Source organism: Somniosus microcephalus, chromosome 12 (assembly GCF_052327205.1).
Source record: "Somniosus microcephalus isolate GS21.2 chromosome 12, FLI_Smic_1.0, whole genome shotgun sequence".
NCBI classification, from domain to species: Eukaryota; Metazoa; Chordata; class Chondrichthyes; order Squaliformes; family Somniosidae; genus Somniosus; species Somniosus microcephalus.
Genome location: NC_140998.1, coordinates 6,062,773 through 6,079,123, shown reverse-complemented (window position 1 = coordinate 6,079,123; position 16,351 = coordinate 6,062,773). Strand labels below are relative to the sequence as shown.

The following is a 16,351-nucleotide window of genomic DNA, read 5'->3' as shown; positions in this document are numbered from 1 at the left end:
CCCAACATCCCCCCCCGCCCCAACATCCCCCCCAGCCCAACATCACCCCCACCCCCCAGCCCAACATCCCACCCGCCCCCCCAGCCCAACATCACCCCCACCACCCAGCCCAACATCCCCCCCACTCCCCCCAGCCCAACATCACCCCCACCACCCCCAGCCCAACACCCCCACCCCCCCAGCCCAACATCCCCCCACCCCCCCAGCCCAACACCCCCCCAGCCCAACATCCCCCCACCCCCCCAGCCCAACATCCCCCCACCCCCCCAGCCCAACACCCCCCCCAGCCCAACATCACCCCCACCCCCCAGCCCAACATCTCCCCCCAGCCCCCCCAGCCCAACATCACCCCACCACCCCCAGCCCAACATCACCCCGAGCCCAACATCCCCCGACCCCCCAAGCCCAACATCACCCCCCCCCAGCCCAACACCCCCCCACCCCCCGGCCCAACATCACCCCGAGCCCAACATCCCCCCCGAGCCCAACATCACCCCAGCCCAACATCCCCCCCAGCCCAACATCCCCCCCAGCCCAACATCCCCCCCAGCCCAACATCCCCCCCAGCCCAACATCCCCCCCAGCCCAACATCCCCCCCAGCCCAACATCACCCCCAGCCCAACATCCCCCCCAGCCCAACATCCCCCCCAGCCCAACATCACCCCCAGCCCAACATCACCCCCAGCCCAACATCACCCCCAGCCCAACATCACCCCCAGCCCAACATCCCCCCCGAGCCCAACATCCCCCCCAGCCCAACATCCCCCCCTGCCCAACATCACCCCCAGCCCAACATCCCCCCCTGCCCAACACCCCCCCCAGCCCAACATCCCCCCCGAGCCCAACATCACCCCCAGCCAAACATCACCCCCAGCCCAACATCACCCCTAGCCCAACATCACCCCCAGCCCAACATCACCCCCAGCCCAACATCCCCCCCTGCCCAACATCCCCCCCGAGCCCAACATCACCCCCAGCCCAACATCACCCCCAGCCCAACATCACCCCCAGCCCAACATCCCCCCCGAGCCCAACATCACCCCCAGCCCAACATCACCCCCAGCCCAACATCACCCCACCACCCCTAGCCCAACAACCCCCCCCAGCCCAACATCACCCCACCACCCCTAGCCCAACACCCCCCCAGCCCAATATCACCCCACCACCCCTAGCCCAACACCCCCCCCAGCCCAACATCACCCCACCACCCCTAGCCCAACACCCCCCCAGCCCAACATCACCCCACCACCCCTAGCCCAACACCCCCCCCAGCCCAACATCACCCCACCACCCCTAGCCCAACACCCCCCCAGCCCAACATCACCCCCACCACCCCTAGCCCAACACCCCCCCAGCCCAACATCCCCCCACCGCCCCTAGCCCAACACCCCCCCCAGCCCAACATCCCCCCACCGCCCCTAGCCCAACACCCCCCCCAGCCCAACATCACCCCCACCACCCCTAGCCCAACACCCCCCCAGCCCAACATCCCCCCACCACCCCTAGCCCAACACCCCCCCCAGCCCAACATCACCCCACCACCCCTAGCCCAACACCCCCCCCAGCCCAACATCACCCCACCACCCCTAGCCCAACACCCCCCCCAGCCCAACATCCCCCCACCGCCCCCAGCCCAACTTCCCCCCCAGCCCAACATTCCCCCCGAGCCCAACATCACCCCCACCCCCCCAGCCCAACATCCCCCCCACCCCCCCAGCCCAACATCACCCCCACCCCCCCAGCCCAACATCACCCCCACCCCCCCAGCCCAACATCCCCCCGACCCCCCCCAGCCCAACATCCCCCCCAGCCCAAAATCACCCCCAATCTCCCAGCCCAACATCACCCCCACCACCCCTAGCCCAACAACCCCCCAGCCCAACATCCCCCCACCGCCCCCAGCCCAACTTCCCCCCCTCAGCCCAACATCCCCCCCGAGCCCAACATCACCCCCACCCCCCCAGCCCAACATCACCCCCACCCCCCCAGCCCAACATCCCCCCCATGCCCCCAGCCCAACACCACCCTCACCCCCCCAGCCCAACATCCCCCCCAACCCAACATCCCCCCCCGCCCAACATCCCCCCCGCCCAACATCCCCCCCGCCCAACATCCCCCCCCCGCCCAACATCCCCCCCGCCCAACATCCCCCCCGCCCAACATCCCCCCCCGCCCAACATCCCCCCCGCCCAACATCCCCCCCGCCCAACATCCCCCCCCGCCCAACATCCCCCCCAGCCCAACATTCCCCCCCAGCCCAACATTCCCCCCCAGCCCAACACTCCCCCCCAGCCCAACATCCCCCCCAGCCCAACATCCCCCCCCCAGCCCAACATCCCCCCCCCAGCCCAACATCCCCCCCCAGCCCAACATCCCCCCCCCGCCCAACATCCCCCCCCCCCGCCCAACATTCCCCCCCCCCCCAGCCCAACATCCCCCCCCAGCCCAACATCCAATTCAATTCAATTCAAATCGCTTTATTGGCATGACAAGGTACATCTTATGTTGCCAAAGCATCGAAAAACATTTATGGTTGAACACATAAACGCAGATCTATCCATACAGTGTATAAACAGATATATCCCTGAGTGTATAATTATACATTCATATAATTTTTATATACTCTTTTCTTATATTTAGTGGATGCCCCTCTGTTTATGGCAAGCTGTAACATAGTGTGCCGCTAAGGTTACACAATTTCTCTCTTCCCCTAGTAGGTATGGGAGTTTTTGGTCGTCATTCAAATTTCTGAATTCCGGGCATATTTTTGTGAATTTTGGGTAGAAATTCTCCCTTATGCCCTGATATTTTCTACAAGCTGTGAGGAAGTGCATCTCTGTCTCCACCACTCCCTGACTGCAGTGAGAGCATATCCTGTCCTCTCTTGGTAGCCGGGTCTGCCTGTGTCTACCTTTTTCGATCGCCAGGCTATGTTCACTAAGTCTGTACATTGTCAAGGTTTTTCTCAGTTTGCTATCCTTTACCATGGTCAGGTAATCAGCCATGTTGTATTGTCTGTTTAGGACCAAGTAGCAATTGAGTTTGTTTTGGGTTTTTGTTGTTTCTGCCCAATATGACAGATATTTTTCCTTTTGCTTAGCGACGATTGTGTTGGGTCGAATTCTTTGTGTTACGCTGTCACTGTCCTGGGGCTGGTTATTGTTAGTAGTGTTAGTAGTTACTTCACTGAGTCCCAGGACTAGTTGACTGAGGGTATTCTTCTTTATGGTCCTCTCTTGGCATTTCATGGCTTCGTAATGATAGCAGTGGGGGTTGCTCATTTTTAGGTGTTTCCAAAATTTGGAGGCTCTTTTTTGCATAGTGATTATTAATGGATATTGGCCCCCCCAGCCCAACATCCCCCCCTGCCCAACATCACCCCCCAAGCCCAACATCCCCCCCCAGCCCAACATCCCCCCCAGCCCAACATCCCCCCCAGCCCAACATCCCCCACCAGCCCAACATCCCCCCCGCCCAACAGCCCCCCCAGCCCAACATCCCCCCCAGCCCAACATCCCCCCCCAGCCCAACATCCCCCCCCAGCCCAACATCCCCCCCAGCCCAACATCCCCCCCAGCCCAACATCCCCCCCAGCCCAACATCCCCCCCAGCCCAACATCCCCCCCAGCCCAACATCCCCCCCAGCCCAACATCCCCCCCCAGCCCAACATCCCCCCCCGCCCAACATCCCCCCCCGCCCAACATCCCCCCCCGACCAACATCCCCCCCCGACCAACATCCCCCCCGCCCAACATCCCCCCCCCGCGCCCAACATCCCCCCCCAGCCCAACATCCCCCCCAGCCCAACATCCCCCCCAGCCCAACATCCCCACCCAGCCCAACATCCCCCCCAGCCCAACATCCCCCCCAGCCCAACATCCCCCCCGCCCAACATCCCCCCCGCCCCAACATCACCCCCCCAGCCCAACATCCCCCACCCCCAGCCCAACATACCCCACCCCCAGCCCAACATCCCCCCCCAGCCCAACATCCCCCCCCAGCCCAACATCCCCCCCAGCCCAACATCCCCCCCGCCCCAACATCACCCCCCCCAGCCCAACATCCCCCCCCAGCCCAACATCCCCCCCCCAGCCCAACATCCCCCCCCAGCCCAACATCCCCCCCCCAGCCCAACATCCCCCCCAGCCCAACATCCCCCCCAGCCCAACATCCCCCCCCGCCCCAACATCACCCCCCCAGCCCAACATCCCCACCCCCAGCCCAACATCCCCGCCCAACATCCCCCCCCGCCCAACATCCCCCCCCCCCGCCCAACATCCCCCCCCCCCGCCCAACATCACCCCCCCCGCCCAACATCCCCCCCGCCCAACATCCCGCAATGTCAGTTGAGTCATGAGTGGAAGGAGTGAGCTAAAGTTGGATATTGTCGGCATATGTATGAAAGCTGACCCCAGACTTACTGGTAATATCAGCGAAGGGGAACATATAGATAAGGATCAGGAAGGGGCCAAGGATGGAACCGTGAGGCTCATCGAAGGCGACTGGGCAGAATGGGAGATACGACTGACAGAGGTGTGCCAGCTGTGCTGTGGATAAAAGTGGATAAATCCCCAGGCCCGGACGAGATGTATCCCAGGCTGCTGTGGGAGGCAAAGGAGGAGATTGCAGGGGCTCTGACACTAATTTTCAGAACCTCTCTGGCCACAGGGGATGTACCAGAGGACTGGAGAACAGCTAACGTAGTACCATTATTCAAGAAGGGTAGCAGGGATAAACCAGGGAATTACAGGCCAGTGAGTCTAACATCTGTGGTGGGGAAATTATTGGAAAAAATTCTGAGGGACAAAATTAATCTCCACTTGGAGAGGCAAGGATTAATCAGGGATAGTCAGCATGGCTTTGTCAAGGGTAAATCATGTCTGACAAATCTGATCGAATTTTTCGAGGGGGTGACTAGTGGGGTGGATGAGGGAAATGCTGTGGATGTGGTTTACATGGACTTCAGTAAAGCTTTTGACAAAGTCCCGCATAGGAGACTGGTTAAGAAGGTAAGAGCCCATGGGATCCAGGGTGCCTTGGCGCGTTGGATCCTAAACTGGCTGAGTGGCAGGAGGCAGAGGGTGATGGTTGAAGGTTGCTTTTGTGACTGGAAGCCTGTGTCCAGTGGAGTACCTCAGGGATCGGTGCTGGGTCCCTTGTTGTTCGTGATCTACATAAATGATTTGGATGAGAATGTAAAAGGTATGATCAGTAAGTTCGCAGATGACACGAAAATTGGTGGGGTGGTAAATTGCGAGGAGGAAAGCCTCCGGCTACAGGACGATATAAACGGGTTGGTCAGATGGGCGGAAAAGTGGCAAATGGAATTTAACCCTGAAAAGTGCGAGGTGATGCATTTTGGACGGACAAATAAGGCAAGGGAATACACAATGAGTGGTAGGACCCTAGGAAGTACAGAGGGTCAGAGGGACCTTGGTGTACATGTACATAGATCCCTGAAGGCAGCGGAGCAGGTAGATAAGGTGGTTAAAAAGGCATATGGGATACTTGCCTTCATTAGCCGAGGCATAGAATATAAGAGCAGGGAGGTTATGATGGAGCTGTACAAAACGCTGGTGAGGCCACAGCTGGAGTACTGTGTGCAGTTCTGGTCGCCTCACTATAGGAAGGATGTGATTGCTTTGGAGAGGGTGCAGAGAAGATTCACCAGGATGTTACCTGGGATGGAGCGCCTCAGCTATGAAGAGAGGCTGGACAGGCTGGGGTTGTTTTCCTTGGAGCAGAGAAGGCTGAGGGGGGACCTGATTGAGGTGTACAAAATGATGAGGGGCATAGATAGGGTAGATAAAGAGGAACTTTTCCCCTTAGTGGGGGGGTCAATAACAAGGGGGCATAGATTCAGGGTAAGGGGCAGGAGATTTAGAGGGGATTTGAGGAGGAACTTTTTCACCCAGAGGGTGGTTGGAATGTGGAACTCAATGCCTGAAAGGGTGGTAGAGGCAGGAACCCTCACAACATTCAAGAAGCATTTGGATGAGCACTTGAAATGCCATTGCATACAAGGCTATGGACCAAATGCTGGAAAATGGGATTAGACTGGACAGGGATGGATGGGCGGCGCAGACACGATGGGCCGAAGGGCCTCTTTCTGTGCTGTAAAACTCTATGACTCTATGACTCTATGACAGGTAGGAATGGATCTATGAGGGAGTAGACCCACAGCGGAGCAGTGGAGGAGGGGGATAGACCACGTTGACAGGCGCACTGAGGTTGAAGAGAACAGATACCGCATTGTGGTCACAGTCACTCTGAAGAAAAAAGACAAGTAACATCTCCCCAATTTCCACACCAGTTCCCCGTCTCCTCAAAGAGACCATCCTCTGCTCCTTTAAGCTCCTTGTCTCTGTGCTATGGATTAGACAAGCTAGACTGAAGAAATTCGAGTGCAGAGTCATGGGACCGGTGTTTCGGGAGTGGATGGCAACAACACCTCCAGAACCTTAGAGAGGAAGAGGATGTCGCCGGGCGGCTGGTGATGCAGAGGGTACAGAGTCAAGAGTGGGCCTTTTAGCTGAGTATTTTGAGCAGTTTTGAAAGAAGGGGAACAATGGCTGAAGCAAGGCAGCAGTTGGCAATGTAGAATCATAGAAAGTTACAGCACAGAAGGAGGCCATTCGGCCCATCGTGCTTGTGCCGGAAGGGGGAGTAGTTGAGTGGTCAGGAGCTGAGTCGGGAGTGGGTCAGGGGAGCAGATGGTGGGCCTCGGGTGAGACATTACTTGTCTTCTCTCTTTCCTGGGGCCGACTGACCTGCTGGGTCTTTGCAGCATTTGCTGTTTTTATTTCAGATTTCCAACATTGCCGAGTTTTCGCTTTTTGCTCTTGCTACACGGTTACTAAACGAATCGCGTGTAATTGTTAAAAATGATTTGCAGTGAGACTGATCTGGAGGAACTTCTCACGATCTACACACACAAGAACAAATCAGCCAGCGCCTTCCTGGGGACCCAAACCAGGAACGGGAAGCAGAGCATCAGCACAGAGCAAACCAACGGCACAGCCACAGAAGGTGGGTATCAACAGCTGGAAATAAGAAATATCTAACATCATTTAGCAGTGGGATACTTCCAGTTGTCATGTTTTTGTTGTACTTTTGTGTCAACTTTTTCCCTTTACAAATTCCTTCAACAACATTTACGAGGGGAATAGCTTCTGGAAACTGGTCACGTTGCAATTGCAGCCTGCCCTGCACAGCAACTCTGATGCTTCAACCAACTCTGTGGCCTAGAAATTCAGTTGCTTGCGCCAGCCGTTAGCGCCTTAAGAGAAGTGAATTTTGGGCGCTATGCGTGTAGCGTCCGGGCGCAGCGCGATTTGCGCCTCGCCCCAAATTAAGTACACATTTAGCGCCGGCGCAAAGTTTAGCGCGCGCTCACCTGCGCGCGCAGAAAATGACGTCATATCCTCGTGCAACGCCCTTTGCGCGCCCCGATCCAGAACTTCAGTGGGACCGCCCCATTGTGCGGCCGGCGGCCTGCACGCTTGTTTAGTGGAACGCAACAGAGCCGACGTGGGCCCCGGGGAGCGTAAATTAAAGGGCACTTACCCTGCACTATAAAGGGCAGGCATTTTGCAGCAAACGCTCTTGTGCAACGGATTTCTGGAGAGAGACCAAGGAAGACAGCTTTCTGGTTTGGGCCCAACACTAGCTCAGGTATTTTTGGCTTCAGGCCAGAGCGTTGCAAGTGGCCTCTTGTATATTTGACTGTTTGGCAGCATATTATGGGGGCTGCATGGGGTGCCAATGCTGAGTTTCAGTGTCATGTCCGTAGGGCTCGCAGATGCGGTGTGAGAGGGGCAGCCCTGGCTTGATGCAGAGGGGGCAACAGGCGTCGGCAACATAGGCCTTACCCAGTCAGGGCATACCGCCAGCAGCGCACCTACCTCAACATGAGTGGCGCGCGATGTGTAAAAAGGCTGAGATTCCGAAAGGAGGTGGTTGGAGAGATCTGCCATCTGCTTCGCAGAGATCTGCGTCCAAAGCTCAGGAGCAGGACGTCTCTGTCGGTGGAGGCGAAGGTGACGGTGGCCTTGAACTTCTATGCCACCGGCTCCTTCCAATCCGCTGCTGGGGACATAGCTAACATATCCCAGTTCGCCGTGCATTGCTGCATCCGCCAGGTGACCGATGCCCTTTTCAGAAGGAGACGCCAATTCATCTCCTTCCCCATGGCCCTGGAGAGGCAGCATCAGCGTGCACTGGGATTTGCAAGATTCGCGGCCTTCCCCTTGGTGCAGGGCGCCATTGACTGTATGCATGTGGCTTTGCGGGCACCTGTGGAGCATGCCGAGGATTACCGCAACCGGAAGGGCTACCATTCCCTCAATGTGCAGCTGGTGTGTGACCACAAGCAGCGCATCCTAGCTGTCAATGCCCGCTTTCCAGGCAGCAGCCACGATGCCTTTATCCTGTGGCAGACAACTGTGCGTGACATGTTCGAGGCACAGCCTCCCCCAAGAGGATGGCTTCTCGGGGACAAAGGCTATCCTTTGTGTACCTGGCTCATGACCCCGCTCCGCGCGCCCAGGACCCCTGCTGAAGAGGCATACAACGAGAGTCATCAAGCGAGCAGGAACATAATCGAGCAAACAATTGGCGTCCTCAAGCAGCGGTTCCGCTGCCTGGATCGTTCCGGCGGATCTCTGCAGTATTCCCCGGACCGAGTGTCCCAATTCGTCGTTGTTTGCTGCATGCTGCACAACCTGGCTCTCCGCAGGACTCAGGCACTGCCACCTCACATTGGACCACCACCTCAGGAGGAGGAGCAGGAGGAGCATGAGGAGGAGGAGCAGGAGGAGGAGGAGTACCATCCCAGGAGGGAGCGAGAAGGTCCAAGGGCCGTCCGTCGGCGGCTTATTGAACGTCACTTCTAAGCCCTCTGTCAGGGAATGCCTTGTGGCCATGAAGGAACATGAACGCAACCGCTCCGCAAGCCCTCAGCCGGCGAAGGCAACAAACACTTACAGCAACAAACATGGACACTCTCTGAATAAAGAGAAATCTTTATTTTAGACCAATGAAACCCCTTCCCACATGAAACCCAGAAACATTCAACGGCCCCAAAAAACAGTACGTCAAATGACTCACTCCCACAACCTGGGGAGGAATAACTGAACATTTGGACAAAAATGGCCTTCATCCTCGGCCTTAACCCAAAAAACATCCCCAGAAACAAAACAACCATCCCCAAAAGAAACATAGGCATCGCCATATAAAATAACACTTGGCCACACCGTCTACTTCTTGGGCCGCGAGGGCGAGACCTTGTCGAGCCTTTTGGGGCCCCTGCCCGGCCTGCTGCTCCTCCGCAAGCTCTGCCCAGTGGCTGCTGCGAGGCTGGGGAAAAGCTCCTGAGGGTCAGATGTCCTTCCGGCAGATGCCCTTGGGGGGCGGCCTAGACGGGGTTTGCCCCTCGAGGGTCCGGCTGGTGATTGGCGCAGCTGTGCCTGGCCAACATCATTTGCAGCCGCTTGCCGTTGAGGCGCCACTGGGGGAGTGGCGGTGACGGCTGGAGGAATGTGTGCAATCTGGCGGATGGTCGGCCCTGGCTGGTGATGTGCCACTCTGGCACTTGCATGGGCCCGCACTGCAGCATACGCACCAATCTGCCGAAGGGCAGCCCGCTGTGCTGCTGCAGCGCGGCGGGTGTCCAGGCGATGCCTGGCTGACGCAGCGCGTGTGGCAGCAGTCAGTGCCCCTGTTGCCCTGGTCTGCGACCGCAACAGAGCAGCCACTGTCTGGACGGCATCACTGATCAGCCGGCCACTCGCAGCATGTGAGGCCCCGAACTCGCGCACACTACTAGCCAGGGACTCGATGGCCTCAGGCATCCGTGCCACTACCCCCATCAGCTCGGTGTGCCGGCGATCCGAATCCTGGGCCATTTGATCGAGGTGGCGCACCTCCTCTGAGTTGAACGTGGCCGGACTGGAGTCCGGACTCTCCCGCTGGGGAGCAGGGGGCAGAGCTGCCCAACCCTTGCCACGTTGCCGGCGGCGACTGGGCCCAGCAACTGCACTCCCCTCCGATCCTTCCTCCAGGCTCTCCTCCAGGGAAGACGTGTCCACTACTTCGGCATCTGCAGCCGCACCTGACTGCTGCCCTAATGGTCCGTCTTCCTGTTCCTCCTCCTCCTCCTCCTCGGAGGGGCTGTCACTGGCAGCTTCAGGGAGCTCCTCGTCACCAGCTGAAAGCAGGAAGGCACAAGAGTAGCTTTAGAGTGAGGAGAGGGCGTCAGCGAGGGAGGCATGACTGGTGGCATTCAGCGCATTGGTCGGACAATGGCAAAGGAGGTAGATCGGATGCGCAAGTGCGACGAGAGAGGTCCAAAAGGTGATGTCCATACCATTGTGGCCCAGAAGAGGGTCGGCATCTCCACAGGCGACGGGCCCAATCACCCGGGGTCCCATGAGGCGACTCACGCGCTCCTCCAGGGGAGTGAGCTCCTGGATCTGGGGGCGGCCTCCCCCGGTCTGCTCCTGGTGCCTTTGGTTGTTGGCAAGTTTTGCCTGCAAGAGAAAGGACGGCCTGTAAGTACGGTGTGTAGCCCTGACGTGGTGTGCACTGCCTCCCATGGTGGAATAGCTTGGCCAGTGTGTAGCCCTGATGTGGTGTGCACTGCCTCCCATGGTGTAAAGTGCAGAATGTGCAATTGATGTTCATGACTGTCCCATAGCTGCTGGCTGAGGGCTGGCCATTAGGGCTTTCAGGTCCCTTTGCCCATCATGTCAGGTGTACATGCAAGGATGAGGAGGAGACTGGAAAGGGTACTCACCCTGACAATCCTGGTCAGGTCATTAAACTTCTTCCGGCATTGGACATTGTCCCTGGGGGCATCGCCGGTGGCCGACACCCAGCGGGCGACCTCCCTCCAGGCTTTCCTATAGACGCTGGTTGGAGGCTTCCTGCCAGTGTCCGGGAACAAGATGTGCTGTCTCTTCTCCAAAGCCCCCGCCATCACCTTCAAGTCATGGGCTGAGAAGCGCAGGGCACGCTCACGGGCCTTCTGTACCGTTGCCATGGCCCCTTCTGATCACCAGCAGTGTTCAGGCCTAGCTGGAAGGCTGCAGTGTGCAGGCCGTTGCAGCAGAGCAAGTCGACCCTTCCCCCTTTAAGAGCTGGCCGGCGCCACGGTGTCTGCTGTCAATCAAGAAATGACCGCACCTGCGCTGCGCCCGGCCTCGGCGCTATCCCACTGCACCGCCGGCTTAGCGCCTAAAGATAGGCGTGCAACGCCAGTTTTAGCGCTCAAGCAACCTCTTAGGGCGAAGCTACTGAATATCGGCGAAGTGCCATCGACTTTGCGCCGGGCGCAAACTTTAGCGCCCGCCCGACTTTACCGCCCCAAAAGTGGCTATACTGAATTTCTAGGCCTGTGACTCTTAATTTACTGTAAGTTTTGCTATTTAACTATAAGAAAAGAAAGACTTGCATTTATATCGTGCCTTTCACGACCTCAGGACGTCCCAAAGCGCTTTATAGCCAAGTAAGTACTTTTGAAGTGTAGCCACTGTTGGAATATAAGAAATTCAGCAGCCAACTTGCGCACAGCAAGGCCCCACAAACAACAATGTGATAAGATCAGATCATCTGTTTTTAAATAGTGTTGTGGGATCACAACGTCCACCTGAGAGGGCAGACGGGGCCTCGGTTTATCGTCTCATTCAAAGTACTACCCCTCCGACAGTGCCGCGCTCCCTCAGTACTGCCCCTCCGACAGTACAGCGCTCCCTCAGTACTGCCCCTCCGACAGTGCAGCACTCCCTCAGTACTGCCCCTCCGACAGTGCAGTGCTCCCTCAGTACTGCCCCTCCGACAGTGCAGCACTCCCTCAGTACTACCCCTCCGACAGTGCAGCACTCCCTCAGTACTGCCCCTCCGACAGTGCGGCGCTCCCTCAGTACTGACCCTCCGACAGTGCAGCACTCCCTCAGTACTGCCCCTCCGACAGTGCAGCACTCCCTCAGTACTGCCCCTCCTACAGTGCAGCACTCCCTCAGTACTGCCCCTCCGACAGTGCAGCGCTCCCTCAGTACTGCCCCTCCGACAGTGCAGCGCCCCCTCAGTACTGCCCCTCCGACAGTGCGGCGCTCCCTCAGTACTGACCCTCCGACAGTGCAGCACTCCCTCAGTACTGCCCCTCCGACAGTGCAGCACTCCCTCAGTACTGCCCCTCCTACAGTGCAGCACTCCCTCAGTACTGCCCCTCCTACAGTGCAGCACTTCCTCAGTACTGCCCCTCCGACAGTGCAGCGCTCCCTCAGTACTGCCCCTCCGACAGTGCAGCGCTCCCTCAGTACTGCCCCTCCGACTGTGCGATGCTCCCTCAGTACTGCCCCTCCTACAGTGCGACGCTCCCTCAGTACTGCCCCTCCTACAGTGAAGCGCTCCCTCAGTACTGCCCCTTCGACTGTGCGATGCTCCCTCAGTACTGCCCCTCCTACAGTGAAGCGCTCCCTCAGTACTGCCCCTCCTACAGTGAAGCGCTCCCTCAGTACTGCCTCTTCGACTGTGCGATGCTCCCTCAGTACTGCCCCTCCTACAGTGAAGCGCTCCCTCAGTACTGCCCCTCCGACAGTGCGGCACTCCCTCAGTACTGCCCCTCCGACAGTGCAGCGCTCCCTCAGTACTGCCCCTCCTACAGTGAAGCGCTCCCTCAGTACTGCCCCTCCGACAGTGCGGCACTCCCTCAGTACTGCCCCTCCGACAGTGCAGCGCCCCCTCAGTACTGCCCCTCCGACAGTGCAGCACTCCCTCAGTACTGCCCCTCCGACAGTACGGCGCTCCCTCAGTACTGCCCCTCCGACAGTGCAGCGCTCCCTCAGTACTGCCCCTCCGACAGTGCGGCGCTCCCTCAGTACTGCCCCTCCGACAGTGCGGGGCTCCCTCAGTACTGCCCCTCCGACAGTGCGGCGCTCCCTCAGTACTGCCCCTTCGACAGTGCGGCGCTCCCTCGGTACTGCCCCTCTGACAGTGCGGCGCTCCCTCAGTACTGCCCCTCCGACAGTGCGGCGCTCCCTCAGTACTGCCCCTCCCACAGTGCAGCACTCCCTCGGTACTGCCCCTCCGACAGTGCGGCGCTCCCTCGGTACTGCCCCTCCGACAGTGCGGCGCTCCCTCAGTACTGCCCCTCCGACAGTGCAGCGCTCCCTCAGTACTGCCCCTCCGACAGTGCAGTCCTCCCTCAGTACTGCCCCTCCGACAATGCGGCATTCCCTCAGTACTGCCCCTCCGACAGTGCGGCGCTCCCTCAGTACTGCCCCTCCGACAGTGCGGCGCTCCCTCGGTACTGCCCCTCCGACAATGCGGCGCTCCCTCAGTACTGCCCCTCTGACAGTGCGGCGCTCCCTCAGTACTGCCCCTCCGACAATGCGGCATTCCCTCAGTACTGCCCCTCCGACAGTGCGGCACTCCCTCAGTACTGCCCCTCCGACAATGCGGCACTCCCTCGGTACTGCCCCTCCCACAGTGCGGCGCTCCCTCGGTACTGCCCCTCCGACAATGCGGCATTCCCTCAGTACTGCCCCTCCCACAATGCGGCACTCCCTCAGTACTGCCCCTCCAACAGTGCGGCGCTCCCTCAGTACTGCCCCTCTGACAGTGCGGCGCTCCCTCAGTACTGTCCCTCCAACAGTGCGGCGCTCCCTCAGTACTGCCCCTCTGACAGTGCGGCGCTCCCTCGGTACTGCCCCTCTGACAGTGCGGCGCTCCCTCAGTACTGCCCCTCCGACAGTGCGGCACTCCCTCAGTACTGCCCCTCTGACAGTGCGGCGCTCCCTCAGTACTGCCCCTCCGACAATGCGGCACTCCCTCAGTACTGCCCCTCTGACAGTGCGGCGCTCCCTCAGTACTGCCCCTCCGACAGTGCGGCATTCCCTCAGTACTGCCCCTCTGACAGTGCGGCGCTCCCTCAGTACTGCCCCTCTGACAGTGCGGCGCTCCCTCAGTACTGCCCCTCCGACAGTGCGGGGCTCCCTCAGTACTGCCCCTCCGACAGTGCAGCACTCCCTCAGTACTGCCCCTCTGACAGTGCGGGGCTCCCTCAGTACTGCCCCTCCGACAGTGCAGCACTCCCTCGGTACTGCCCCTCCGACAGTGCGGCGCTCCCTCAGTACTGCCCCTCCGACAATGCGGCGCTCCCTCAGTACTGCCCCTCCGACAATGCGGCATTCCCTCGGTACTGCCCCTCCGACAGTGCGGCATTCCCTCAGTACTGCCCCTCCGACAGTGCGGCATTCCCTCGGTACTGCCCCTCTGACAGTGCAGCGCTCCCTCAGTACTGCCCCTCTGACAGTGCGGCATTCCCTCAGTACTGCCCCTCCGACAGTGCGGCCCTCCCTCAGTACTGCCCCTCCGACAGTGCGGCATTCCCTCAGTACTGCCCTTCCGACAGTGCGGCATTCCCTCAGTACTGCCCCTCTGACAGTGCGGCATTCCCTCAGTACTGACCCTCCGACAGTGCGGCATTCCCTCAGTACTGCCCCTCTGACAGTGCGGCATTCCCTCAGTACTGCCCCTCCGACAGTGCGGCATTCCCTCAGTACTGCCCCTCTGACAGTGTGGCAGTCCCTCAGTACTGCACTGAGCGTGCCAGCCTGGATTATACGCTCAGATCTCTGGTGTGGGACTTGAACCCATGACCTTTGAGAGTGCTTTCCACTGAGCCATGGCTGACAGAATCTATATCTTAAATCAAAAAACTTCCTGTCTATAAAACTAAAAAAATAGTTGTCACTATTCATCACATGAGTTCACTTTTTCCACTTTGAATTCTGCTGTCCACAATTATATCTGGTAAATTCATCACCCTGTAACTACAGTATTTGACCACTAGGCGGCTTCTCCCAACAAATCGCTCAAAATGGTTTCTGAAAATTTTTCATCTAAAAGTTTTTGATCAGCCATTTTGTTTTCTCAGTAACTGAAATTTTAATGTTCAATGTAAGAGTTTAAACAAAATAACAATGCCTATAATTACTTATTTCATCATAACATCATTACATTTATTAATTGAATTGTCCTTTGATCTAGTGCCATAGGAACAGGAGTCGGCCATTCAGTTCCTCGAGCCTGTTCCGCCATTCAATCAGGTCACGGTTGATAGAATCATAGAATAGAACCATAGAAAGTTACAGCACAGAAGGAGGCCATTTCGGCCCATCGTGTCCGCGCCGACCATCAAAGAGCTCTCCAGCCTAATCCCACTTCCCAGCTCTTGGTCCGTAGCCCTGCAGGTTACAGCATCCCAAGTGCACATCCAAGTACTTTTTAAATGTGGCTAGGGTTCCTGCCTCTACCACCCTTTCAGGCAGTGAGTTCCAGACCCCCACAACCCTCTGGGTGAAGAAATTTCCCCTCAAATCTCCTCTAAACCTTCCCCCAATTATTTTAAATCTTTGCCCCCTGGTTTTTGACCCCTCTGCTAAGGGAAATAGGTGCTTTCTATCCACTTTATCTATGCCCCTCATAATTTTATACACCTCAATAAGGTCTCCCCTCAGCCTCCTCTTCCAAGGGAAACAGACCCAGCCTATCCAGTCTTTCCTCATAGCTAAGATTCTCTACTCCCGGCAACATCCTTGTAAATCTCCTCTGCACCCTCTCTAGTGCAATCACATCTTTCCTGTAATGTGGTGACCAGAACTGCACGCAGTACTCTAGCTGAGGCCTAGCTAGTGTTTTATACAGTTGAAGCATAACACCCCTGCTCTTATATTCTATGCCACAGCTAATCAAGGCAAGCATTCCATATGCCTTAATCACCTTATCTACTTGGCCTGCTACCTTCAGGGATCTGTGAATATGCACTCCAAGGTTCCTTTGTTCCTCTACACTACTCATGGCCTTCTTTGACCTCACAAAGGCCTTCGACACTGTCAACCGTGAGGGATTATGGAGTGTCCTCCTCAAATTCGGCTGCCCTCAAAAGTTTGCCACCATCCTCCGCCTGCTTCACGACGACATGCAAGCCGTGATCCTGACTAACGGTTCCACCACAGACCCAATTCACTTACGAACCGGGGTCAAGCAAGGCTGTGTCATCGCACCAATGCTCTTCTCGATCTTCCTTGCTGCAATGCTCCATCTCACTCTCAGTAAGCTCCCCGCTGGAGTGGAGCTAATTTACAGAACAAATGGGAAACTGTTCAACCTCCGTCGCCTCCAGTCCAGATCCAAGGTCGTCCCATCCTCTGTCATTGAATTACAGTATGCAGACGACGCTTGCGTCTGCGCTCACTCAGAGGTCGAACTCCAAACCATCGTCGACACCTTCACCGAAGCGTACGAGAGCATGGGCCTTACACTAAACATCCGTAAGACAAAGGTCCT

The 16,351-nt window shown here is 58.0% G+C and overlaps 1 protein-coding gene across 1 annotated transcript in view; it reads left to right on the top strand.

Moving 5' to 3' along the window:
* Positions 1-16,351, top strand: part of LOC147108994 (tubulin polyglutamylase TTLL5-like) — a 166,084-nt gene that overhangs the window by 79,046 nt on the left and 70,687 nt on the right. Inside the window, exon 13 of the mRNA XM_086004163.1 lies at positions 6,897-7,030. Within this exon, the coding sequence (XP_085860289.1) occupies positions 6,897-7,030 (134 nt within the window). The remainder of the gene's footprint in view (positions 1-6,896; positions 7,031-16,351) is intronic.